Here is a 25,485-nt window from a genome sequence, read left to right as displayed (position 1 = left end):
CTTTTTTATTTTTTAATGTTTATTGATTTTTGAAAGACAGAGAGAGACAGAGCACAAGTAGGGATGGGGCAGAGAGAAGGGAGGACACAGAATCTGAAGCAGGCTTCAGGCTCTGAGCTGTCAGTACAGAGCCTGATGCGGGGCTTGTACCCATGAACCGTGAGATCATGACCTGAGCCGAAGTCAGACGCTTAACCAACTTAGCCACCCAGGCGCCCCAATCAGTTATTCTTTCCCAAGTTGAATCTGTAAATAGTGTTTGTTGGCATCTGTAGATATGTTTTGCAGTATGTTTTTACATCTCCAGCCACTACTTTGCCTCCCAGTTTGTATACAACCTTTGCTATAAATAAGCCATTTTGTCTGAATGTTGGTACCAATTGTGCATCTCAGTAATACAGCTGTTTTGTGCCTAAAAGTTGAGTTTCCAAATGTCCTTAAAACCCTTTCACCTTGCTGAATTTCATTGTACCAGTTTTAAGGGAAGCCACTGAACTTGAGAGATGACTTGGAAGTGGCTTACCTGGGAGCCCCTGGCCCAGCGTCTTAATTGAAAGTCTCCTTACAAATTATTTATTCAAATGACTGAACAGTAGCAGGTTAATCCAATCATGTTTGCCATCCGCTCTCCCTCCTGGCTCATATCTATTGCCTTCAGCGAGCAGATTGCTTGAGTGGCTGCCTCCTCTTTCAATTCACTTTTCCCTGTAGTATTTCCTAAATATTAGTGCAGTTAACTTTTATGCAATCTCTCTGTAGGTAAATATCCATGTATATGGCTTTCTATTGTATGATGAGGAAACTGAGGTGCATGGTAGTCTGTTTGTTGTCAGAGGTCACCAGGAGTAAGAAGAAAATAAATTGGAATTGCCATCTTCAAACTAATGTCCCTATCCATCAGATCACAGCACTTATCTTGACAAGATTTCCCTTGGCTCTCCCTTTGATGGCTGACACTGGGAACATGATGCTGTCATTATGGCCTCCATCACTTCCTGCTTCCAAAAAGCAGTATCAGTGTCAGGCTCTCCAGTTAGCTTGCTCTTCTGTGAGGTTGAAAGAGATCACATTGTTTTCTGCCAAAAAATGGACCTGTTTCTTTTTCCTCCAAAGGAGAAGATCTGAACATAGCAAAATAAGCAAGTATAGCCAGCTCTATGCATTTTCCACCCATATTAGAACTGCCAAAGCCCAAATGCAGGAGCTCATTCTGAAAGACTTCAGCATGCCAATTCTGGGCTTATGGAAATCTTTTCCCCTAATTACTTCAACAACCTTCTCTGTGCAATATATTTAGGAAATTTCATCTTTATATTGCCATGGCAAAGAAAGCAGGTTTGTAGAGATTTGTGGGACAAATTTTCAAAGAGCTTTAACAGAGAAGATGGATTCTCAGGTATTAAATGAGACATATAGTGGGATAAGCTTTAGGAAGGGAAAAATTCCAGTCCAAATGTTGACTGAGAACTCAAACATTTCATGTCCTCATCCTGTCTCCTGAAGACAAGAAAAAAAAAGAAAAACAAAGTCCTCTTATGCTTTTTGTTCCCTTCCCTAAAGCAGAATATATTATGTATGTGCAGAGAAAAAGATACACATAAGAATTGTAAGGATGCTATATCCATCAGAGTAAGGTAGGTTAAGATGCCATAATGCACAACTTGCAAATCTCAATAGCTTAAAACAACAAAGGTCTATTTGTTGCTTACTCTTGTCTATCTCTGGTTGGCAGGAACCTAGGCTGAGATAAGCTTTCATCTTGTACTTTGCTCCTCACTGCCTCAGAGACAGACTTAGAACTCTTAGAGTAGGGATTGACATACATTTTCTGTAAAGGGCTAGACAGTAAGCATTTGCAATTTCACCTTCAAGTCCATAGAGTTTCTGTCACAATTACTCAACTCTGCTATTGCAGTGCAAAAGCAGAGTTTACAATAGTTTATAATATGGGCTGTGTTCCAATAAAACTTTATTTACAGTAGCCAGTGGGCTGGACTTGGCCTATGGCCTATAGTTTGCAAACTCTTTCAGTTAAATTTTATGGCCCCAAAGAGACACTTGTTACCTCTGCTCAATGATAGATGACTAAATGATGATTCTACTCAACCTCAACAGGATGGGAAAATACAAGCCTGTCACTTCCTGAGATAAGCCTAGCCTGTATAGGTGTTCATACCTATATCCAGAAAATGATGAAGAAATAGATGAGAGGTTATTTTCACAGTTGCACAATGCTTGATTAAGCCTACTGGTCTTTTAGAATTTCTCTACCTTCTCAGTTTTCTCTTTAACTCAGCAAAACAGACTTTACAAGGTGGCAGTATTCTTTTGCTAATTGAGAGTCAGTAGAAGTGGCCAATCAAAGGGGACATGGCTCTGCTTTGTGTTTATTCATCCTTGGTGGCCATGTGGAGTGTGAATAGCTGGAGTTATCCATTTCATGTGCTCTTCACCTTTGTGATTCCTAAGGTGAATCAGAATATGCATCCTAGGAGCAGATCTTGGAAAAGGATTTAGATGTAGCAAGGGAAACATTTTGTCAGATGACTTTCCTCAACAGTAAATCTCCTAGAGCACAAAGTTATTCTCTCATAGACCAGTTTCAGAGGTGTTTCCTAGATGTAGTATTGTGGCCTGTACACAGGAATCAATGGTAAGATGAAATTTTCAATTTATTTTACTGTAAAAGGAGTCTCAGTTAAAGCTGTTTTACCATAGGATGATGTCACTTTATGTATTTGGTTTTCTAGCAAAACCCACCCTGGCAAATCAAAACCAAAACCTACTTTGCCTGCTCCTGGCTCATCATTGTTTTATAAAGTCACATGGTTCCTTACCTTCAGCTGACACACTTCTTTCCATTTTTAGGCACTGCTCTAAGAGCAAAGCTTAAAGAGTCTGTTTATTTTTAAACAGTTCCATTTAATAATGTTTCTGACTTTCTCCATAGAAATAGTTGACTAGATATGGAAAAATGAATATTTAAATGGATTTGTCAGTCAGTTAAGACAGAGACATTAGGAATTTATTGTGTAGGTAGTAGGCTCTCTCTATACTGAAATATTTCTATTATATTGATTATAATCTATACCTTCTAAAATATTAAGGTGCTTTCTTGCATATAATCACATAAGCAAAACACTTTATTGAGCCATTTTAATATGTAAATTTAAAAAAGATAGAAACAGAGAGAAGAATGTAGATTCTGCCTAAGATCTGTTAGTTGGCAACAACTCTCAACTTTTATTCCCCTAATCAGTGATACTTTTGTTGAGTATAAGAAGATTCTAGAGGTAACAGTTACTTGACCATGACAAAGAGTACTACTTTAAAAAAGAATGAAAATAACCTAAATGTAAAAAATATTGTCAAGGTCCAGATGATATTTTTATTTAAATAGTGATATACTATATCTTGCAACTAATTGTAATTGACTTCAGTGAAGGTGCTCTTATGGTTTTTCTCACCAACATTGTTAATTTTATTTACCAGATCAGCTGCCAACATCAAGCTATCCTAGGGAAGAACTCTAGTGTTTTTAAACAGACCATTATCCAAGTTTCTTTGTTTGGAATAATAATAACAACGACAACACTTAATATGTCTCAGCCACTGTTCTGAGCCTTTTTTCTCTAGCCTCTGGCAACCACCATTCTATTCTCTGTTTCTATGAGTTTGACTATTACAAATATAAGTATTATCATGCAGTATTTATTTTTTTAAACCAGCTTGTTTCACTTAGCATAATGTCCTCATTTATCCTTTGTGTCCTGAGCCCTTTAAAATACACTTGACACAGCCACCTTATGAGCTTGATACCATACCATTTTTCATCCTACTTTGCAAAAGAGAAAACTGAAGCACAGGGGGAATGTAAGTTACTTGCCTGAAATCACACAGAGTCAGTAGCAGACCTGGGATTTGAACCTAAGCAGTTGGGACTAGAGTCCATAGCAATAATCACTAAGCTATAACATCTTTCTTTCACAGCTGGAACAATGGAGAAGTTACTGAAATTCCCATAGAGGAGTAGAAAAATTTAAGGACTTATAGACAACCAATCCATATGACTGAGAAAAATCTATGCTTTTTTGTGCTTATCTAAATTGACCACAAATTGCCCCAGTATAGGCAACTTCATTTTCCTGGGACTGTGGAGATACAGGGAAAATGAAGTTGCTTTCTTTTAGCAACTTTCTGGTGTAGAGATTTTTGTTTCTTGAATGTAGGAAATGTGAGGGAAAAGGAAACCCTCACTCATAACCTCCAATTTGCTTTCAACAGGTAATCAGTGGGGTGGGTCATTACTGTCACCTCCCCTCCTACCTACCTGAACTATCTTCCTTGGTCTGTCTGCCACAAGTTCCTTTGGAAACTCTTTGCTGTACCTGAGTTCCCCTAAATGACAGTCTTGCCTTGCAAAGGAGATTAATATAAAATATCAGGCAAAGGTTTTGTATTCCCAGCCCAGATCTTTATCTCAGAATAAAAGAGGGAAATTTATCTCTTGTGAGTCATGGGCACAGAGGAGCTGGGAACATTTCACTGGCAGGGAGAATTGGCAGAAACAGTCCTAGTGGATTTCAAGTTTATTTGACTAATTCTTTCAGCACTTGTCAAACGAAACTACTTTTGTTTAGGTAACAAAACAAGCTGTTTCCTCTGCCATTTCTCCAGTGAGTAGTATAGGCACTTGTGGCAAACACACATTACTGCTAACTGTTATGATGTTTGCTGTCAAATTCATTTATTTATACAACTGCTGTAAAAAGCCTGAGGCCCATAAGCAGCCATGAAAGATTTCAGAGTCATGGTGTGGGGTCATGAGAGGGGAAAAAAGTCTCCACTGGTTATGAGAAAGGAACTGACACAGGAAATGGTCACATATGGCGCAGATTTATTGTGTCCGGGGCTTCCCATTCAAATCTCATTACAGCCACAGCTCAGAGCTGGGCATGGCACAGGCACATTGATTTTAGTTTTGGCATCCAACAGAATTACTGCTGCCGCTTCAAACTGAGGGCGGGAGAGGTGATAGGTTTATCATTCCGGGGAAAGAGTGTGCTCAGCCTGTATTTGTAAAGAATGCTGTTGGCTGCCCCTGCCTGTAATCTAACCATGAACATCACTTTGTTCAAAGATGGCAGGCAAGGTTTGCTAGCAAAAAAGAAATCCGAGGGTGGAGAGAAAGGGGGAGAGAGGTGGAGAGTATTTCCAAAAGAATAAGGGGAAAGTTAAGATTAGATTAAAGGGTTGAAACCATCTTCAATTTTGCAGGTTTTTATTGATGTCTTTATTGGTGGAAAAAAATAGATCTCTTACTTAGAGACATGTATGTGTGTGTGTGCGTGTATTTCTTTATGCACATATTTTCTAAAAATTTTAGATAGTATGTCTACATTTTAGCATTTTATTCACCTGTAACTTGTATCTTTTCAACACTGTTCATCATGAATGCTTGCAACACCTCTAGATGTGGTTTCAGACTACAAGGCAAATGTTAATAGTTTGAGATAAGGATAGTGCCATAAAAGAAGGGTGCAAACTATCTTTAAAAATACTCCTTGTTTGATTATGGTTAATGTAGCAGCTTATATTCATTAACATGTGTTTGTTATCAACTCTGCACATATATCATCTCATTTATTCCTGTCTATCTGCCTATGGATTGGGTGTTATTTTCAATCCCTTTTATAAATGAGTTAACTGAGTCAATGGATAAGTAACTTGACTGTGGTTTTGCAGCTAGGAAGTCCAATGACAATCTCTCTGGCTAGAAAACCTGATCTCTTAACCCTTGCATTTGCTTTGGCTGTTTTCAATGTAGTATTCAAAGAATAAAAGTCATAATTGAGACCATACATGCCCACTGGTGTTTGCAGGGCAAATCATGATACAACACATAACAAAGATACAAAAACATTTTCTAAGCCACTTATTTTAACCAAAATATACATGACATTTCAATATGGTAAAGTAATACAAAATAGTCTTCTGAAATTTGTATGGACTTTATCGATACAACTTTTTTTTAATTTAAAAATGATTGATTCAGAAGAAGGGTCTATTTGATATGAATTTGATGCTCTTCCCTCATCTTCATTGTCATTTTATCACTTAATCTCCTGATCATTTTTCCCCTCAAAGTCACACCTATATAAAAAGAAAACAAGTATTTGGAAATATTCATCAAACAACTTAATAAAGACAGAAAGACCTTTCACAGAAAGCCTTACAGGCATCCTTCCTTCATGTAATGGTTGGTTTTATATAGTTTTCTATTTTTCTCAGATTAGATTGGAAATGTATTCCTATTGAAAATAGACACAGGTTCAAGAACTCTGGTGAGATTGTTCATGAAGTTGTGGTAAATCCTAGTATAATCTGTAGCCCCTGAAGTCCATCTTCCCATTATGCCTGCAGAGGTATGTATTTGTCCTCTAACAACTTCCAGCTTGCTGTTCCTGTGCAGTATTTTTTTTTAACATTTACTTATTTTTGAGGGAGGGAGACAAAGAGCAAGCAGAGGAAGGGCAGAGAGAAGGAGACACAGAATCTGAAGCAGGCTCCAGGCTCTGAGCTATTAGCACAGAGCCTGACATGGGGCTCAAACTCAGGGACTGTGAGATCATGACCTGAGCTGAAGTCAGACCCTTAAACTGACTGAGCCACTCAGGCACCCCTCCTGTGCAGTATCTGTAGTCCTATAGTCCTATACTGCTATCTCCGCACTTGGATTTCTCTTTTCCACCCCCTCATAACTCCCATGGATTGGAAGCCACTTCACTATACCAATCACCATTCTAACAAGAATGCTTTTTCAGTTAGAATGATGTCAGGGGAGACTATGTTCCTAAGCACCACTGTTCAACAAATTATGAAGGACAACGTGGAAATACCTTAATTTTGAAGCTCCTAGATCTGAATTCTAAATACACTAATTTTTTAATTTAATGAACTTTAAGTTTCTCAAATTACATTTTCTTGTAATACTATCTGTGTCAATGAGTGTATGTGCAAGCATATCTACCTTATCTCTTTTATACTGACTAGTACACCATATTGTGGTCACTCAATAGACTTTACATACCTCTATTCTAGACTCCAAATTAGCAATCTTATGTTTCTGTCATCTACATTGAATCTATGATGCATAAAGACACCATTCTAAGTTCACCATGTAAATATAACACACAGCCATTATTTTTTGAAGTTTTTTTTTTTAAACGTTTAACTAGAATTCCCCATTCTAAAAAAGTGGACAATTTTTGTCTATTATTTCTAGTATGAACAAAATACTTTTGAAAATACTGCTTTCCAAGATTTCAGTTACTCTCCGTGTATTTAGTTAGGAACACAGCTTTGAGATTTTGGAGTTTCACTCTTCATAGCCTGAGGGTCTACAATAACATATATAAATGGGGATAAATTCAACCTGTCTACACTTTATTTGATCTGTGGCCATATATATTTGTTAAATTAGAAATAATGAGGTGTAAATGTTGTTTGACAGAAAAGAATTGTAAATGATTTCTTTTCGTTTCTTGAAAATAAGAGAATGATTATATATTTTGTTTTTGTCAAAATCTCCTATACTTTACTGTACCACAAATTGGGAAATCTATCACAAAATGGCTAAAAAAGTTATTGAGGGAAATGGTGATGTTAACCTCAAGGAAAAAAATCATTAATGTTGATGTATTTCATTCAATTTTAAACATATAAATTTTTCCCTTTTGTTGAAAGGGGAAGATGGAAGGATTTTATGTGCCTTTGAGTCAAAACATTTATTTTAAAAATACTTTTTTTCTTTCCTTCTGACCCATTTTTCTAAATAAAAGATAGAAGTTGTTTCTTTTTTTCCTTTTCTTTTAATTTTTTTTCCTAGCAAAGACGACCCCTTTGGCATATTTTCTTTTCAAATGTGAAATGAGGTGGAAAATCCTCATTTCACGACAGGAAGGACAAATATTGACACAAAGTTAATATTTGTTAGAACCCTGGAAGCAACCTGAGCGCGCGCGCACACACACACACACACACACACACACACCCCTTCCTCTTTCCTCTCCATCACCGGACATAACTAACTCACTTCCTTTCCTGGTGTTTAGGTCTATGGTTTAGGTCTGTGGTTTCCAATCTAGAGAAAGGTGGATGGAGCATAGTGTATGTCTCGGATATTTTAGAATGTTAAAGTATACACAAAGCAAGGGCTCATGTGCACACATGCACACACAAATACAACCTGCTTAATCTAATTTCCCTCACTTACAGAAGAGCTTCTGGACTTTATCACTGTGCTTGTCCACCTTGAATGCAATAGCATATGCCAAACCAATACTCACTGGTCACTCAGCATTTATTAAGTCCTGTCCACTCTTGCCTTTTTGAGAAGAATGCCCTGGGGTGACTGGGTGGCCGCCCCTGACAGGCTGTGCCACTTATCTATTCCCATTGATTATGAAAGTCAGCTGTGGCCAGACCTTGCTTTTTTCCCCTTCTCCTCTCAGCCCCTCTTACAAGCACCCCTGCCTGGATTTTCATGAGGAAATAATCAGATTAGGCCTTTCACGGTGAGTTCATATGGAGTTCTCTTTCTCCAGTGTGCTACTAACTGAATAAACGTGTTTAGTGGTAAATTGTAAATGACATTATGATTACCAAAGCCAGCATGGGTTTCATTTAAAAGTGATCAGAATTGCAGACCACAAAAATTGTGACTGGCAGATAAGGCCATTTGGAGAGGTGGGAAAAGAAAAGACAGAAACAAGTGAGAAGGATGATCATTACTTAAAACTAAACCTTCCCCAACTGAGGGAACCAAGAGGGAAAGAAATCCAGAGGAAGAAATGATGAAATGCTATTTAGAAGGGAAGGTAGGCTGTCACCATGGGCTTTTGTCAGCTGTGGCCGGGACAGTGCATGATGATATCTACTGGCTTTGTGCACACCTCTCTTAAGTGGTTAGTGTGTATTCTCTTCTACAATTAAGAACTACACTCGCTTAGCAGCTCTGGGACCCCAAGGCATTGCTTACCTGTGCTTTATTTTTGCCTCACATCAAAATTAAAATACTAGAATCGATTAACTCTGAAGATGACATAGGAATGTGGATGGAAAGATACTGATAAACCACCCAGTCTCTTAATCATTGCTAATGGCTGGAGAAATAAAAATAAAAGTTCTTATTTATGAACACCAGGTTTCCAAGTTTGGCTATAAAACTGCATAATCAATGTTACAGTCTTTAGATGTGATTTGTTAAATTTGTGGCTATATGATTTTATTTATTTTAAATATTTATATTTGAGAGAGAGTGTGTGAGTGGGGGAGGGGCAGAGAGAGAGAGAGAGGGAGACAGAGAATTTGAAGCAGACTCCATACTGTCAGTGCTGAGCCTGATGTGGGTCTTGAACTCCCAAGCCATGAGATCACAACCTGAACTGAAGTCAGATGCTTAACCAACTGAGCCACTTAGGTGCCCCTGTATCTATATGTTTAGACTTCAGGGATTGTATGCTAAAATGTTAAAAAGCCCAAGTGGCAGTATAGAAAAGCAAATGGACTCTCACCAAGTATGTGATATGACAAATAACTGAAACCTCTTGGTGAGTTGCTTTCACAAGACTGTGTAGAGAGAATTCCTGATGATTACAGCACTTATCTACTAGTATTACTCATCACAGCTGACCCTGCATATAAATACAAGCCAAAATGAAGTCATTTGGATTATGTTTAATTTTTCCAGAAGCATAGGTAGAAGTCTACAAGTGTGCTTTTCTCTTCCCCCTTTTCCTCGTTACTATTACTAAGTAATTATGTGAGGCAAAATTGCGAGTCATTTTTTCTGTCTATGAACTAGGGGTAATAAAACGTGCTGTGAGGAAATTTTAGTAAAGGAGAAAGGAAGGGAAAGAGAAAGGAAGGAAGGAAGAAGGAAGGAAAGAAGTAATAGAGAAGAAGGGCCACCAACCTTAGGGCTTGAGGGCATCTTTGTAGTGAAGTAATAAGTCTTCTCTGCCATTCTAATCCGTATTCCATCCTGTCCCCCTTCCAGGTACCATTTCCATTAGCCTGTGGACTTCCTGTCAGATATTTCTGTGCCTGAAGCTCTCCTGAGCAACCATTTTATATTAGTTGAAACAACCCTGGGTCTTCACCATCTAGGTACCTGAGACTTATTTAAGTAGTAACCAGAGTCCCCCACTGACATGCTGTGAAATCTATAGGACCCATCTGATACTAACCAACTTCCACACCACCTTAGAGAGTATCAGGGTACAAAATATTTTGCATAGCATCCCTTCTTGCTTCAGTCAACACCACAATCTACATCTCCAGAATACACATCTCTTTCCTGATTCTTTCATAGGCTTACCCAACCTTTGACTCTCTTTCTCCAAATCTTGCTCCTGGTACTGTGTGGAACTCTGAAACTGGAGTCAACAAACTTTTACATTTTCATGGAGTGCTCTTTAACACTAAGTAAAAAAACCCTGCTTCTCTGAGGCTGATGTCATTAGACTCATTACCTGCTCTCCCTACTTGATATGTGTGTTATTTCACATAGTAGGCACTGTTTTTCATCCTGAAAGCCATGGAAACTAGTTGACAGTTTCCTTCTCCATTTTAACTCTGCAACCACTCTTATCAAGGTGAATAACTCATCCAAAACCTTGACTTTTGTGGAAATATAGACTACCCAAATGAGAATAAGCAAAGGCTATTTATTCTTAGTTTTCTATTGCAAGGGAGTTAGCTATCATCACTTGCATTTGGCAGAGACTTAAAGGCAGAGAGTGAGAAAGCTTTATGGTCGGAAAAAAAGGAAGACTTCAGGTATATGGTGATTGGATGCTGTTGTTGGCACAGTGAAGTTGGAGGCAGGCTAATTAGAAATGGGGCATCCTATGTGATTAATTAGAGACACGTATTTGGCTTTCTTCATTTGGTGCTAAGTTGGAAATGGGGAAGATAATTAGGGAAGTCAGTAGTTATTAATCAAATGCTAACTGTATGGGGCTGATTGTTTCAAAGGTTATTGTTTATTAATCCTAGGCTAGTTGATGCAGATGGAAATTTGACTTCCTGGGGGTGCCTGGGAGGCTCAGTTGGTTGAGAGTCCAACTCTTCATTTTGGCTCAGGTCATGATCCCAGGGTTGTGGAATCGAGCTCTGTGTAGGTCTCTGAGCTGAGTGTGGAGCCTACTTAGGATTCTCTCTCCCTCTGTCCCTCTCTGCAGCTAGTGCTCTCTAGCCAAAACCAAGAGTTGGACACTCAACTGAGTGAGCCACCCAGGCATCCCCAATTCACTTCCATATAAAGTTCTTACTAGCCACTTATGTCAACTCACCCATGCTGTGACACATGGGAGCCAGCCCCTAGGTCTCATGTATTATGAATGTATTCTAAGGCATGAGAAGAAAGTAAGAAGTAGAGAAGTATATTTTTGAATGACAATGCCACAAAAGTTACTCTATAAAAATTTATCCAGGTATTACAGCTCTCCTACATGACAAAAACTTTGTAAGGAATTTCCCACATTTGACAATAACTCTAAACACTGATGCATTACCAGTCATTAGTTGTGAAGCTAAAAGTAACTTTTCTGAACTACTAGTGATAGAAAATAAATGTCAATCTTCCAGGTTAAAGGCAAGACTGAATTACCTTTCTATCCTCCTGTAGAAGATATTACAACATTGTTGTCACTTTAAAAAGCAACACAAAAGTGTGCAACCAAAAAATAGGAAAAAGTAATACTGTGATATGCTGGGTAATTAGTTAATAATATTAATTTTCCCTAGATTTTATCATGTTTATAGTACTTCTGAGGTTTACATTTATTTCTCATTTTAATTTTTTTTTTATTAAATTTTTTTTTCAATGTTTATTTATTTTTGGGACAGAGAGAGACAGAGCATGAACGGGGGAGGGGCAGAGAGAGAGGGAGACACAGAATCGGAAACAGGCTCCAGGCTCCGAGCCATCAGCCCAGAGCCTGACGCGGAGCTCGAACTCCCGGACCGCGAGATCGTGACCTGGCTGAAGTCGGACATTTAAGCGACTGCGCCACCCAGGCGCCCCTCATTTTAATTTTTTTTTAATGTTTATTTATTATTGAGAGACAGAGACAGAGCATGAGCATGGGAGGGGCAGAGAGAGAAGGAGACACAGAATCTGAACTGTCTGTACAGAGCCCGACACGGGGCTCGTACCCACAAACCGCGAGATCATGAGCTGAACTGAAGTCAGATGCTTAACCGACTGAGCCACCCAGGAGCCCCTATTTCTCATTTTAAATAGCATTCACTTATTGTATAAGCACTAAAATACAGAAAGACTGGGTTCACCCCTCTTGCAATGACCATTTCAAATTTTCTCAATCTGCAAGTATTCTACCCATCCTCTCTTCACACATCCCCAGCCCCCAATATACATCCTCACACTTCCAGTTGATGACCTTGTCTTGCCTCACGTGTCCCAGCCGATGAGTGCTTTCAGTCTTCCATCTCTATCTAAACAAACACTTTCTGTCTGTCTTTCTGCTCTAGAAGACATGGAGTCTTTTGACCTACCATATTCCACGTGTTTTTAAAAAGCTTGGGACACTGTTCTCCCTTAGCTTCTCAAGTTTACTCTGTCATTCTTCCGCTTTCCCCAATACCAGTCTCTCCCTTTTTATGGGTTCTCTATTAATCTGCAGAATTTCAGCTAGGGTCTAAATACAAGTCTAAACACAAGTTCATAGTACATGTTATGAAGCTCTGAATTATCATAGTTATGCACTAGCTGCTTTTCACAATCTCATCTTGAATGCTAGATTGATGTACTTCAATAAAATTAAGTATCATTTTAAAAGAACCTACCTTAAAGCTTGCATAAGTTTCTTCCTTTGTATAGAATCCTTACTGTCACAACTCTAAGGCAGAAATCCCTACTAGAAGTGAGCCTTTACTACCATAGATGACTATATAATGGTTTAGTGGAATTGTTTTGGTTTTGGTTTTGTCTGTTTTAACTTCCTTAAGAAGGAAAAATTTTCTACTTAACTACAATAATTTATCCACCATGTAAATAATTTATTTTCTCAGTGGGTAATTGTTATTTGTGTGTAGTTTTATTTCCTTTACAAAGAGTTGGGGCAATCACATCCTAATCATCTTTCTCCTACTTCTGTCAAACAAACTCAGCTCTGATTTCTGAGACATGTGGGCTAGAAATCACTCTTTCCTAAGCTGGAAAGCCTTGAAATATAATTAATGTGTTGTTATTATTATTATTATTATTATTATTATTATTATTTTAGAGAAAGGGAGATAGCGAGCATGAGAGGGGAAGAGGGGCAGTGGGGGTGAGGGGGGGAGGGGAGGGAGAGAGAGAGAGAGAGAGAGAGAATGAGAACAAACATGAAACCCAACCAGGTTCCATGGTCAGCATAGAGCCCAATGCAGTGTTCAATCCCATGTCCCTAGTCATGACCTGAGCTGAAATCAAGTCAGACACACAACTGACTGAGCCATGAAGTCTCCCCATTAATACATTATTTATTATAGGTTTCTATAGTGTTATTCATAGGATAGCAAAAATTGTAGGGTATTTGATTTTGGAGAAAAAAAGTGTCCTGTTTGTTTTATATTTTGTCAAGAAGAACTGAAACAAATAATTTAAATCTTTATACTGAAATTGGATCAAACAGGTATGTCTTCCATTTTATGGGGGTATGGGAAGGAAAGCATAGAGATAATATTTTATAATAACCAATGCTTCATGAATTTCTTTTTTTTTTACTTAAGAAATAGTAATTTGACTTCATGGAGGTCATAGTGGTAAGTCTCCAACCAAATGTCTCAGACATCAGAAAGCATGTGTTCCTTTTAAAGTAAAATATTCACACACAGTTTCAAAATATAAAAAAGGAAGACATTAGGATTAGACACAATGCATATAATTGGCATTGCACTAGTTAATCTGAATAAGAAAGGTAACTAAGTTTAAATAAACAAATAATTCCTGCATATCTGAGTAGCCATATGTACCTGGCATTTAATCTTTAATCACATCACAGTGCTTAATAATGACAAGGTAACTCACTCCTAACAGTGAAGAGAGAGGTGATATAGTGACAAAATCTTCTTCCTGTTAACAGATTAAGCATGCAAAGGAATTCAGCAAATGTTTATTAAACTTCTTGCCTGGGTTTCTGGGGTTCATAATCTAACTCATACAAAATTCCAACAAATTATGAAAATTTGACAGTGACTTCTCTCATCTTATTCCTGAGCTTGTTCATGGGCCTGAGTCCTAGATCCTCCAGTGTGTACATGTGCTTTGCAACACAGACATTAAGCACAGATTGTGCTTTCTGGAACTTGTGCATTCAAACCTTCTCTTACCCTTCCTATTCAAACCCTTCTTTTCTCCTTCCTATTCTTCCTCTTAAGGTCTCACCTGCAACATAGGTTGTTTATCATATTCTGCTCCCTTCAATGTCATTGCTGAAAAAGGGAATAGGGAGCTTTGGATGCTGAGGGTAGAGATGGCTTGGGAGTCCAGCCTTCTAGTGGACTAGCTTCTCGGAGTCATAAATAAAAATAAATAAATGAATGAAAAGAACTCTATCACAGGACTACTTTGAAGGTGTGCATTCTACTAGTATAGCTCCTATACCTTATTATATAAAAGAATATTTGAATTGCATTATAAATCATCCCATTTTTTTTAATTTTAGCTTTGGAAGGCATCTGACATCAGGAATAGAAATAAATAAAACCTCAAATTTCTCCATCTGTATTTATTTAATGAATTAGTCAAGAAAAAAAATGCTTTGTCACAACAGAATTCTTTTAGGGTCAAATCAATGTAATTTAGGAACATAAGAAAATTGATATAAATATAATCAGTCATAATTTCAATCTTAAGGTTTCATGTGAAAATAGATGGATTTCTCAAAGTATTCAGCTCTCTCATGTATTAGCACCAACTCAGGGGGCAATTCTCACAATATTTTTTTGTAGTATATTTAGTTATTATTGTTATATGTTGGTTTAAAATGTATTCAAGCTATAGACTAATAATCTTATAACTAGATACCTGGCAAGAATAGATAAAACATATTTGAAAAATAAGAGTTCTTACACATCAATCAACTAATACATATTAAGAAGCATCTACTGTGTTTGAGTTAGGGTGTTAAGCCCTGTGGTAATTTAAATAGGAGATATAGTCCCTGGTCTTGAGAAATAATGCCTTAAGGACACTGATGCCTACTAAGTCTATATAATTTATCAAACTACATATAGCTAATAGCAGAGAATGATTGAGAATCATTTCAACTAAGAGAGTGATTATTTTATTTAGGGACACTTCCAAAAATTTAGCGATCTGTAGAGATGACTTTAAAAGACAATATATCTCCTGAATCAAAAGAAGGGAGAACAAAATCAGAGATCTATAAAACTGAATGGAAAGGTGAATGATTAATCAACAGGAATCAACATGACTGGAAAAAAATTGTTAAAAGAAGGAAAAAAATTTGTAAAGTCTAGAAAAGGGGAACTAGTGTGATTGAAGGGTTTTTCATGAGGGAAGTCTACCTAACTATCTTATTTGAAAATGATGTATCTATAGTAGAGACCGTTGTATCAGAATCTCAGGGCACAATTTCCATGTCTGTTAAGATCAAGCAATTAATTCCCTTCAGACTGGTGTGATGCATTTGAAAACAACTCGTGATTTAACATTATTGTTTCCATATTATATGACCACAGGGAGAAAACATATTATGTAAAAGTGACCATTCTTTTATATTTGATAATTAAATCTCTAAATTAATAACTTAGTAGTCAATTTAGTAAACTCAGTTTACTTAAGAAAATTAGAGCAATTTGAATTTTCTGTTTTATCATGTGTCTGTTTTCTATTTGTCTGTTTCCTCTTAGTTGCTGAATTTGTTGGCATGAAGTTTGTAATAGTTAAACCTTTGTCTGTAGGGTCTGTAGTAATAATCCTTTCCTCCCTGAAATTGGTGATTTATGATTTCTTTTATCTTTTTTTTAAAGTTTATTTGTTTATTTTCAGAGAGAGAGAGAGAGAGAGAGAGAGAGAGAGAAAGCAAGTGTAAGCAGGGGAGCGGCACAGAGAGAATTCTAAGCAGACTCCTTGCTGTCAATGCAGAGTCAACACAGGGCTTGATCTCATGAACTGTGTGATCATGGCCTGAGCCAAAATCAAGAGTTGGACTCTTGACTGACTGAGCTACCCAGGCACCCTTCTTTCTTATCTTGATCAGTCTAGCGGGGGGGGGGGGGGGGGGGTGGTGGTTAACTAATTTGTTGATGTTTTTCAAGAACCAAATTTTAGCTTTGCTTACTTTCTATGTTTTTGTTTCTTTGTTTCTCTCTTTTCTATTTCACTGACTTCTGTTGTTATATTTATTATTTCCTTTCTCCTCATTACTCTGGATTTGCTTTACTTGTTTGCTAAATTTGTATTTGTAAGGCAGAGCATTAAGATATTGCTTTTACACAATTCTTTTGTAATATAAGCACTTAATCACACAAATTTTGATATGCTATAATTTCATTATTATTCAGTTTGAAATATTGACTCATATTTTTTACTACTGTTGCTATTATTGTTGAGGCACAAGTATGCAATGTGGCCTACTCCTAAAGCAACACTTAGGTAATTAAATTTATTAATATCATAGGCAGCTTTGGCACATATCATATGGAAGGTATGATATGGAGGAGGTATCATGCCCAAATGTAGTACACCCTCCATTAATAATAATTAGATTTTTTTTGTTCCAATCCTTAGGCTAAATTGATGACATTGCACTTGAAGGAAAATTAAAATATCTTGAAAATAACACAAGATAATTTTGTGAATATTGCTTTTAAATTGAAGGAATTCCGTTTGTTAGAAGTTAAACTATCCCTGTAAATTCAGAATAAGAATTACTCATGGTTCAGAGACAAGTGGATTAGGAATGGTGAGAATATGGGGTGACTGGCTGGCTCAGTCAGTAGAGCATACAACTCAATCTTGGGGTTGTGAGTTCGAGTCCCATGTTAGGCATGGAGTCTACTTTTAAAAAAAATGAAAGGAATTATGGGAATAATGGACAACGCTGTTTGTCTAAATGTCTTGATTAGCCCCAATAATACTCAACTTGGGCTCTATTTAATGTCAGGACTCCCAAATTGCTACTTTCTTCTTTTCCTTTTGTATTGTTTTTACTCTTCATGTTTGGAAAAAAAGAGAATGAGAAAATTATATAGTCTGAAATCCAAACTCTTTCACAATCTGGACTCAGTATATCTCTTCAATTTTAATATATCTCTATAAAATCTCTTTTCCAGCCCCCTCAATCTACCTCTTTTTTCATTGACTCAAATATTACTATGCCCATCTCCCCTATCCTTTTCCCACTATGGAGGCCTTAGTGATTATTCCTTTTCCTTAATAATTTTACTTATTTAATTCTTTTTTCACCTAGCTATTATGTCCATTATTACCTTTAAATAATACAGGTGATGTAACATATTTTACCCTTTCATATTTTACCCAGACTGCTTTGCATAGTCAGTATCTAACACACTTAAAAGTTCAATAAATGTTTCATGAGGTTACAGATGATAATAAGAGTAATGGATTACAAATTATCTTTGAGAGATTGTAGTTTATACATCACTTATTTTCCTTTATTTTATAGGTACATTTAGAGAAGAACAGAAATGCACGTACCAACCCTTCATACTAGGCTACATCTGCAAACAAACTGACCAGGTGATCTTAATTCTTGACAATGCTGATGCCACTTGGACAATGCAGAAGTTATATCCAGTTGTATCTGTTACTAATGGTTTTGTTGACACCTTTAGTAGTGTAAATGCCAATACCCCTTGTTCTACTTTAGGGTCTGTATCTAGTTTCTATTCCATTTTACCCATCAGGGAAATCACCAAGGTGTGCTTTGTGGATCAGACTCCCCAAGTTTTGCGTTTTCTTCTGTCGGGGAACAAAAATACCTCCAAGCTTCTCTTAGCTATATTCTACCATGAACTCCAGAGTCCCCGTGTTTTCATAGGGGAAAGTTTCATTCCACCTGTTCTGGTTCAATCAACTTCCTCATTGCTGGATGAGTCTTCTGGTTCCAACTATTTCAGCATATTGGATAACCTCTTGTATGTTGTCCTACAAGGACAAGAGCCTATTGAAATACGCTCAGGTGTTTCCATTCATTTGGCCTTCACTGTGATATTTCCAGTCCTAGAAAAAGGCTGGGAAATCCTCATCCTTGAAAGACTAACTGACTTCTTGCAAGTTAGCCAAAACCAAATCAGATTTATTCATGAGATGCCTGGCAGTGAAGCAACCTTAAAGGCCATTGCTGACAATAAAGCAAAGAGAAAGCTCAATTGCCCAACTGTGACTTGTGCCAGTCATTACAGAGTTGGTCAACGTAGACCTCTCATGATGAAAACGAGCTCATATAGGATTCCGCCACCAACTACTATGGAAACCATCTCAAAAGTAGTAGTCATTGAAATTGGTGACCTGGCAACAATAAGGAGCACTGGACTGATTTCATCTTTATCAAGTAAGAAATTACAGAATTTGGCTCACCAGATTATCACTGCTCAACAAACTGGAGTACTAGAGAATGTTCTGAATACAACTATTGGTGCCTTACTGGTAACTCAGTCAAAGGGAATCACTGGCTATGGGTAAGTACTAATTGTAAAAACATCTAAACAAGGGCTGATCTAGCGTGTGTATTGCAAATGTTAATCTACTTCCACTGAGTCACATAATCTGTTTGCTTCTGAAGATAAGAACAAAAACTCAGAGTCATTTATAGACATAAATTCTCAATTAAGACTTTTTTAAATTAAGTCTGTGTTCTTATGAGTATTCTATATTTTGGATTGTTGAAGATGTTATATTTCAGTACCTTAAAGTGAAAAACCTGAAGGAAGAAATTTTTCTAAAACAACTGTTTTCAGTTCATTTGTTCATTCATTTATTGAAAGAATGTACATGTAATGAATTTAAGTAGTAGGCTGGATTCCTGGATTGCTAAGGTGAAACAGATACGATCTTTGCCTTGAGGGACAAAAGCGCTACCTATCATAATTCCAAAGAGCTATAAGCTAAAACTTGAATCCTGAGGAGGGTGATGATAATTCTTATAGGGACTGGGGAAAAGACTTCTATTTAGGAAAGTTTTGAAGGATGACTAGGAGTTTACTAGGCTAATTCAGTGACCCTGATTGGGTCTTATTTAACCTAGGATTATAAAGCCATGAAAAGGATGCCTTTGTTAAATTGTATGAGGCAGGAATATCACTGTTGTCAACTATGTTTATGACACAGAGCTGTGTAAGATCTGCAACATCCTTTGTGCTATGTTATACTTACTCTAAATGCTTTTATTTTGGAGTCCTCCACCAGATTTCTATTCAACAGACATTTCAGACATAAATATACCTGAATCTTTTTCTGAGCTTAGTAAATGAAGAAGCATGGGAAGTGCACAATAAGGGAAAACAAGTGTAAATTACTCTCAATGTTATAGTTTCTGTTAGTTAAAGGATAAAGTGACCAGCCCAAGTGCATCTAAGATATCTGTCACAGGGTCAAGGCTTTTAGAGTCCCAAGCTCCAGTTTTTAGCAGATGCAAAAGAACCAAAAATGATACCCTAGACTGAGAGACATGATGAACTTGTTGTAATGCTTAAGAAATATAGATAATAATAACCATCTCACAAATGACTGCTGCTGGTTATAGAGGGTTAGAGGTGAGCAACATAGATATTCCCTATAAGCTTGACACCATCACTGGAAAAATAAGCTCAAACCCATGCACAAATTCAGTTGATATTAGGTCCCTGAAATAGATAAAATTATTTAGATTCTGATTTTTATTATTCAATGAGATTTTAGAACATTCGTATTCTTTTAGATTACTCTGTTATTACTGCTTTTTCGTCTTATTTATGGTAGTGCTAATAAATAAACAATTGATATTTAAGGGATGTTAGTTACTTCCACATATCATCTTCAGTGGATGTGGGATTTGCTATAAAATAAGAACAAAAACAAAAAAGAGACACCATCACATCATTAGGCATATCTAACTAATACATTGATTGCCTTTTGTATCATATTTCACCTGACTTACAGTATAAATGGTTGTTCCTCTTCTGGACAGCAAATTAATATATATGGGACATATGAAAAGAAAACTTGAAGGGCTTTATGAATTGTTATAGAATTAAAAGATACTCTTAGTTAAGTGATTGTTCAGAATCTATTAAATCTTGGATATTTTTACCAACCACCAAACCTTCACCATGTTATCAATGTCATTATAACATAATGCATGGTAATCTGAAAAAAAAATTGCCCATGCATCTTAGCTTATGTTTAATCATTTTTCCTTTAGCCCAATTTCATTTAGATCCCACCAAGTTCTAACAAATATATTATATGTAGGTGACTAGAGAGGAAAAAGTCCAGTCCACTGCTTAATTCTATTTAGATTTTACAATTCTCAGCTTTTCTAACAGGTCATCATCCCCAAACAACTGATTTTTGTATTATGTATAAAAAAAGACTCAGTGAATATTGAACCTTTAACTAGAAGGAGAGAAAAAAGTCAGAGTAGAAGCAATGGAGGTATAGCAGAGGAAGCCCAGCCAAGAAAGTGGAACCAGCACAAGTTCAGGTACACACACATCTATGTGGGGGATATCATTCTGTTATGGAGAAGCGAGACAGCTTCAGAGATCACCTTTATGGCCCACCATCCATCATAGCCATTATGTTTTCACTTTTGACTCCGATATTTCTGATTTAATAAGAAACGGCTGAACATGTATATTATAGTATCGATTTTCTGTTGGGATGTGTTCCATTTCTCCATCTCTCTCTGTCCCTCTGGTATTTTAAGAGAGAGTTTCCAAACATAAGGTAAAAAGCAAATCTTCTGAAGATAAGGAAAAGCTGCTTCTTGGGTATATCTGAATAAATCTCTGCACAATGAGAAATGCCTTGTCCTAAGGGACTGAATGAAAATTAACAAGGTTTCCCCTGGTCCTAAGAATTGCACAATATGCTAAACAACCCTGAAGCCTTGTGGAAGCCTCAGGCCAGCCCTGTTTCTTTCAACTTTGATCAGTGTCAGTTGGTACTTCCATTGAACTCACTGGAGAGCCATTGACAAGCTAATGAACTGACCTTGAGACAGAAGAATCAGTATAGGGACACTTGCCTTTCAGTGAAAAGCACCAAGAATGTTGAGAGGTTCACTCTTGTTAACTTAATGGGTTTGTATGCATTTCAACAAATTGAGACCATGCTGGGCATTTAGTTTTCAAGGGGAGTACTACCAGCTTTCAAAAAGCAATCAACTTCTTATGGTGGGAGAGAAATGGAGTGCTCTCTATTTTTTAATTAAATAATATACAGTGAATTGGCCTCTCCTGGTCTTTATCCTCTTCTAGTGGCATCTGGATTTAAATTTTGTCTGCTTGGCTAAGTCAATTTCATGAACCTGTTTTCCATCTTCCAAAACTTTATTGACCTCTGTTGTCAATACTTCTCCCTTGCCTTCTTTGTATTTGTTAGTTTACACCGTTTATGCCCATGTTTTGCACCATTTTTATTTATTTTTGTTAAAGTCAGGCGTAGGGCAGGGTAAAGATAAGAGTCAGAAGCTAAAAAATTTTAGCAGTCAAAGGCTTTATTGGGAACTAAGGTCTCTGGCGAGGTTCCGTGACTCAGGGAGAGAGAGAGAGGAGTCAGGGAAGTCGCGCCCAGGTGTGGTGGAGTGGGGTTTTTAAGCTGCAGCATTTGGGGGCGGGCCTTTTTTCGCGCCAGGTCGCGAGTGCCGCTTGGGGCTTTCCGTTGGGTTGCGCTGGCAAGATGGCCGTCCCCTCCACTGTGGTTCCAGGGACATCCTAAAAATTTTTTTTCTTTTAAGTAATTTCAGTGGAGTGTAGAGGGAGAGGGCACAGAGATAAACATAAGTTCAGTCTAGCTTTTTAAACTGACAGTTCTCTACAGGAGTCTTACTTATATATTTTATCCTTTATCTGGAATCCCAGAAAGACATATTTTATGTTCCTTACCTTTATTTCAGAAGAAACTTGATTCTTACTCCCTTAATTTTCTCTCCTTTCTCTTCTCTCTCCATTTCCTCTGCTTCATTACAAAAAAAAAAAAAAAAAAAAAAAAAAAAAAAAAAAAAAAAAAAAAAACAACAATTAAAAACACCTTTAAATATTATTCTTTGTCATACAGTAAAATTAAACATATCTGTATCTTTTATGGAAGTTTAATACTGAAATGCCAAAGCATTGGTGAAATTTCTAAAATGGCCTTCCAAAGATGCATACTGCCCTTAGCCCAGGAAACTATGTGTATGGTCAGATTGCACTTTATTGAATATACTATGTTATGTGGCATGGTTGACCCTAAGATAGACTATCCAAGATTTTCAAGGTGGGCCCAAATAATAACATGAGCCCTTAAAACAAGAGCGCTTTCTCCTGCATGGCAGAATAGGAAGACAGAGAGATTCAAAGTGTGAGAAGGACCTAAAGTGTCACTGTTTTTAACTTGGAAGGGATCACATGGGAAAAAAAGCAGGTGGAATGAGTAGAGAATGGACTTTGGCTGGCAGCCAGTGAGGAAACAGGGACCTTCATTCTATAGCCACAGGGAAATAACTTCCAGCAACAATCTGAATGAGTTTAGAAGTGGATTCTTCCTGAGAGGCTCCAGCAGTAAACCCAGCCAAGCCTGTCTGGAGTTGACCCACAACCCAAAGATAATACATTTGTATTATTTTAAGCCACTAAGTTTGTGTTAATTTGTTATGCAGCAGTAGAAACCCAATATGTTATCTCCAGTTACGCTCTCTGTTTATGACATTGCCATGATCCTTGGCTCCTGAAAACAGTTCTAGTGAAGGTGAGCAAGACATTAGAGGAGTGTATGTATGTGTGTTTTTGAGCCTATCAACTTAGTACCTTTTTAAGTTCCCTTACTGTGTGTAAGTAGCACTTTCCAGGCAGACGTAGAATAGAGAACTAGCTGAGACCATTGGTAAGACTAACAAGTCTATTGTCACTCAGTCTCATTTAGCATCTTCTCTTGTGCAACCACTCCATACCCCCTGGTCACCTGCTGTCTAGGAAACAGCTAGAACAGTATACATTATAGTTCTTGTATACTGTTTCCTAGAAAAGCTACAAGAACTGTTTCCTAGCTATTCTAGGAAACAGTATAAAGAACAGAATACTTCTTTCAACACGGAAGGACGTTCTTCCCAAGACTGGCAGAATGTTCTTCCTGGAAGAGATTTCTGTACTGCCAGCTGCCTATTTCCTCCTTTGTGACAAAATCACAGATCTGCCATGAAAGAATGTTTCTATGCTATTTCTTCTTTTCACTAGAATACAAATTCTCTGCTTTGTTAGGTGAATGGCAAAATTGTAACAATGGTATTTCATATATGTGATTTTGTGGGAAAATGAGATGCTCTACATAGGCAAACCTTCCATTTAATTAAAAATTGTTCCTTTTGTCACTACATTCTTAAAAAACCTTCATATCTTAAAGTAAAAACAAACAAACAAAACAACAACAACATATTATCCAGCCTTATTAAATGGGAAATAATGTGGACCATTCACAGTTTTTATTGATGTTTCACGGTCATTGTTAAAACTATCATTTATTTCATAGCCCTGTTTCTTCAGTGATACCCTTCAGTACCATTGTTCTTATATTAAATGGCCCCAGACTGCTAAATCCTTGACTCTACTTCTGCAGGTTATATTTTTCTACAATTTTTCTTATAAATAGGATGTTAATTGTAATCCAGTGCTGCTGGATTACAATTAACCCATCACATCCACATGTAGTTTGAATCCCAAAACTAAACCATGCTACCTTAAAATCAAGTAACTAAGATTTCTGTGTACAGATGGCAAAGTTGGAGGTAAATATAATAAGGACTCATAAAAGCCTGCATTTCAATGTGTTTTATTTTCCAGACATTCATTGAACAGCTATTATGTCCAAAAAGTTATATGGCTCAAGTGAAAATGTAGATATTTAAAATCCATGGGTAGGCAAAACAAACATTTGCAGAACTATTTAATAAGAATATGTTATCTGAAATCTCATTCTATATATAATTACAAAGAAATTGATTCAATATGAACCTGCTTCACCATTAATCTAGTTTTCCATAAAATTAACTCCAGTTATATTAACTTTAGTATATTTTTATCTGTATAACAGTTATTAGATGGTCAACACTTGAACTTACTAGTATGTTCCCAAGAGTGCCTATGAATAGTAAGTGGTCATCAAATATTTGCTTCAAATAGTGAAATGTAACCTGTTTGGCTTTTCTGCTATCCTAATACTCCTGTGTAACCAATATCCCATATTAAATCTCATCCATTATATAGATCTTGGATCTTGCTTTCCTGATCAGACTAAGGCTACAGTACCCTAAGGCAAACAGGACATTTTGAATAGTTTGTGTGTGATCTTGATAAGAGCATTCAGAGTTTTCATTATCCCAGATAAGATAGTCATGATAAATTTATTATAAAATAGTATTTAAAATTTTTCATCTAAGATACTTAGGTTTTAACCATTCAATTGACCATGTTGGAAGATGTGCCATGTTTATTCTGTGTCTTTATTTACTCCTGGCACATTGCCACCTGTACCTAGGGTTGTTCAAATCTCAATTTGAAATGAGTAATTTCAAAGAACAACAAGTATAAGAGCATAGCAGTAAGCACACCAATTGAGGGATGTACCAGAACTTGAAATTAGCCAGGCCAAGATAGGTAGTAGCTTTTCAGAGGCACGTAATGACCTAAGAGCAGAGGAAGTACATAGTGGGTACTGATTTGTCACAGTGTTAGTACAGTAACATGTATTGGGTGTTTGCAATATATAAGGTTTGGAACCACCATGTTACAGTGCCAGAAGGAAACTGTCAGATCATAAGACATTTCTTCCCTCTTCTCTCCCTAGTACTTGACAGCAGCTAAAGGCATCTGGCTAATCTTAATAGGATGAGGACTATGAAATATAAGGAAAATGGTATGTGTGTCCTCTGAGAGATAGCCAGGAAAGTCATTCTTGCCTTACAAACTATATGGTGGAGGAGGGGGTGACTATTTTTCTCAGGGGCAGAGGCCATGGTGTTTTATTTATCTTTGCACATCTCACGGTGCCTAGAACAATGTTTGTACATAATAGAAGGGTTAAAATGTTTGTTAAACTGAGTCTATTAGAGAGCTTACTTTCTTCTGCCCCAGTGTGGAATCTTGAAAACTTTGGAATTCAAGCCCCCTCAGGACACATAGAGATTCTTCCCTGTCTAGCCTATTTAAAACAGGAATGAATTAAAATGCAGGACATCTGAAACATTTGAT

At 37.0% G+C, this 25,485-nt stretch overlaps 1 protein-coding gene and 1 long non-coding RNA gene across 4 annotated transcripts in view; one reads left to right on the top strand and one right to left on the bottom strand.

Annotated features, from left to right (window-relative positions):
• The window catches only part of PKHD1 (PKHD1 ciliary IPT domain containing fibrocystin/polyductin), a 475,556-nt gene that overhangs the window by 425,485 nt on the left and 24,586 nt on the right, over positions 1-25,485 (top strand). For 2 of the 3 annotated variants that reach the window (XM_040473753.1, XM_040473752.1), the window contains exon 61: positions 17,724-18,738. In XM_040473753.1, coding sequence (XP_040329687.1) covers positions 17,724-18,738 — 1,015 coding nt within the window. Of the gene's footprint in view, positions 1-17,723; positions 18,739-25,485 lie in introns of those variants that run through there. The other variant, XR_005789774.1, reaches the window with a different exon arrangement.
• LOC121029572 (uncharacterized) overlaps positions 5,996-25,485 on the bottom strand; it is a 260,453-nt gene continuing 240,963 nt past the window's right edge. Inside the window, exons 3-5 of the long non-coding RNA XR_005789775.1 lie at positions 22,147-22,219; positions 20,060-20,093; positions 5,996-6,153 (exon numbers count right to left, since the gene is read on the bottom strand). This is a non-coding gene — a long non-coding RNA (uncharacterized LOC121029572). The remainder of the gene's footprint in view (positions 6,154-20,059; positions 20,094-22,146; positions 22,220-25,485) is intronic.

The sequence above is a fragment of the Herpailurus yagouaroundi genome, unplaced genomic scaffold (assembly GCF_014898765.1).
Source record: "Herpailurus yagouaroundi ecotype Mexico unplaced genomic scaffold, PumYag 139, whole genome shotgun sequence".
Classification (NCBI taxonomy): domain Eukaryota; kingdom Metazoa; phylum Chordata; class Mammalia; order Carnivora; family Felidae; genus Herpailurus; species Herpailurus yagouaroundi.
This window is presented reverse-complemented; position numbering and strand designations above follow the sequence as displayed.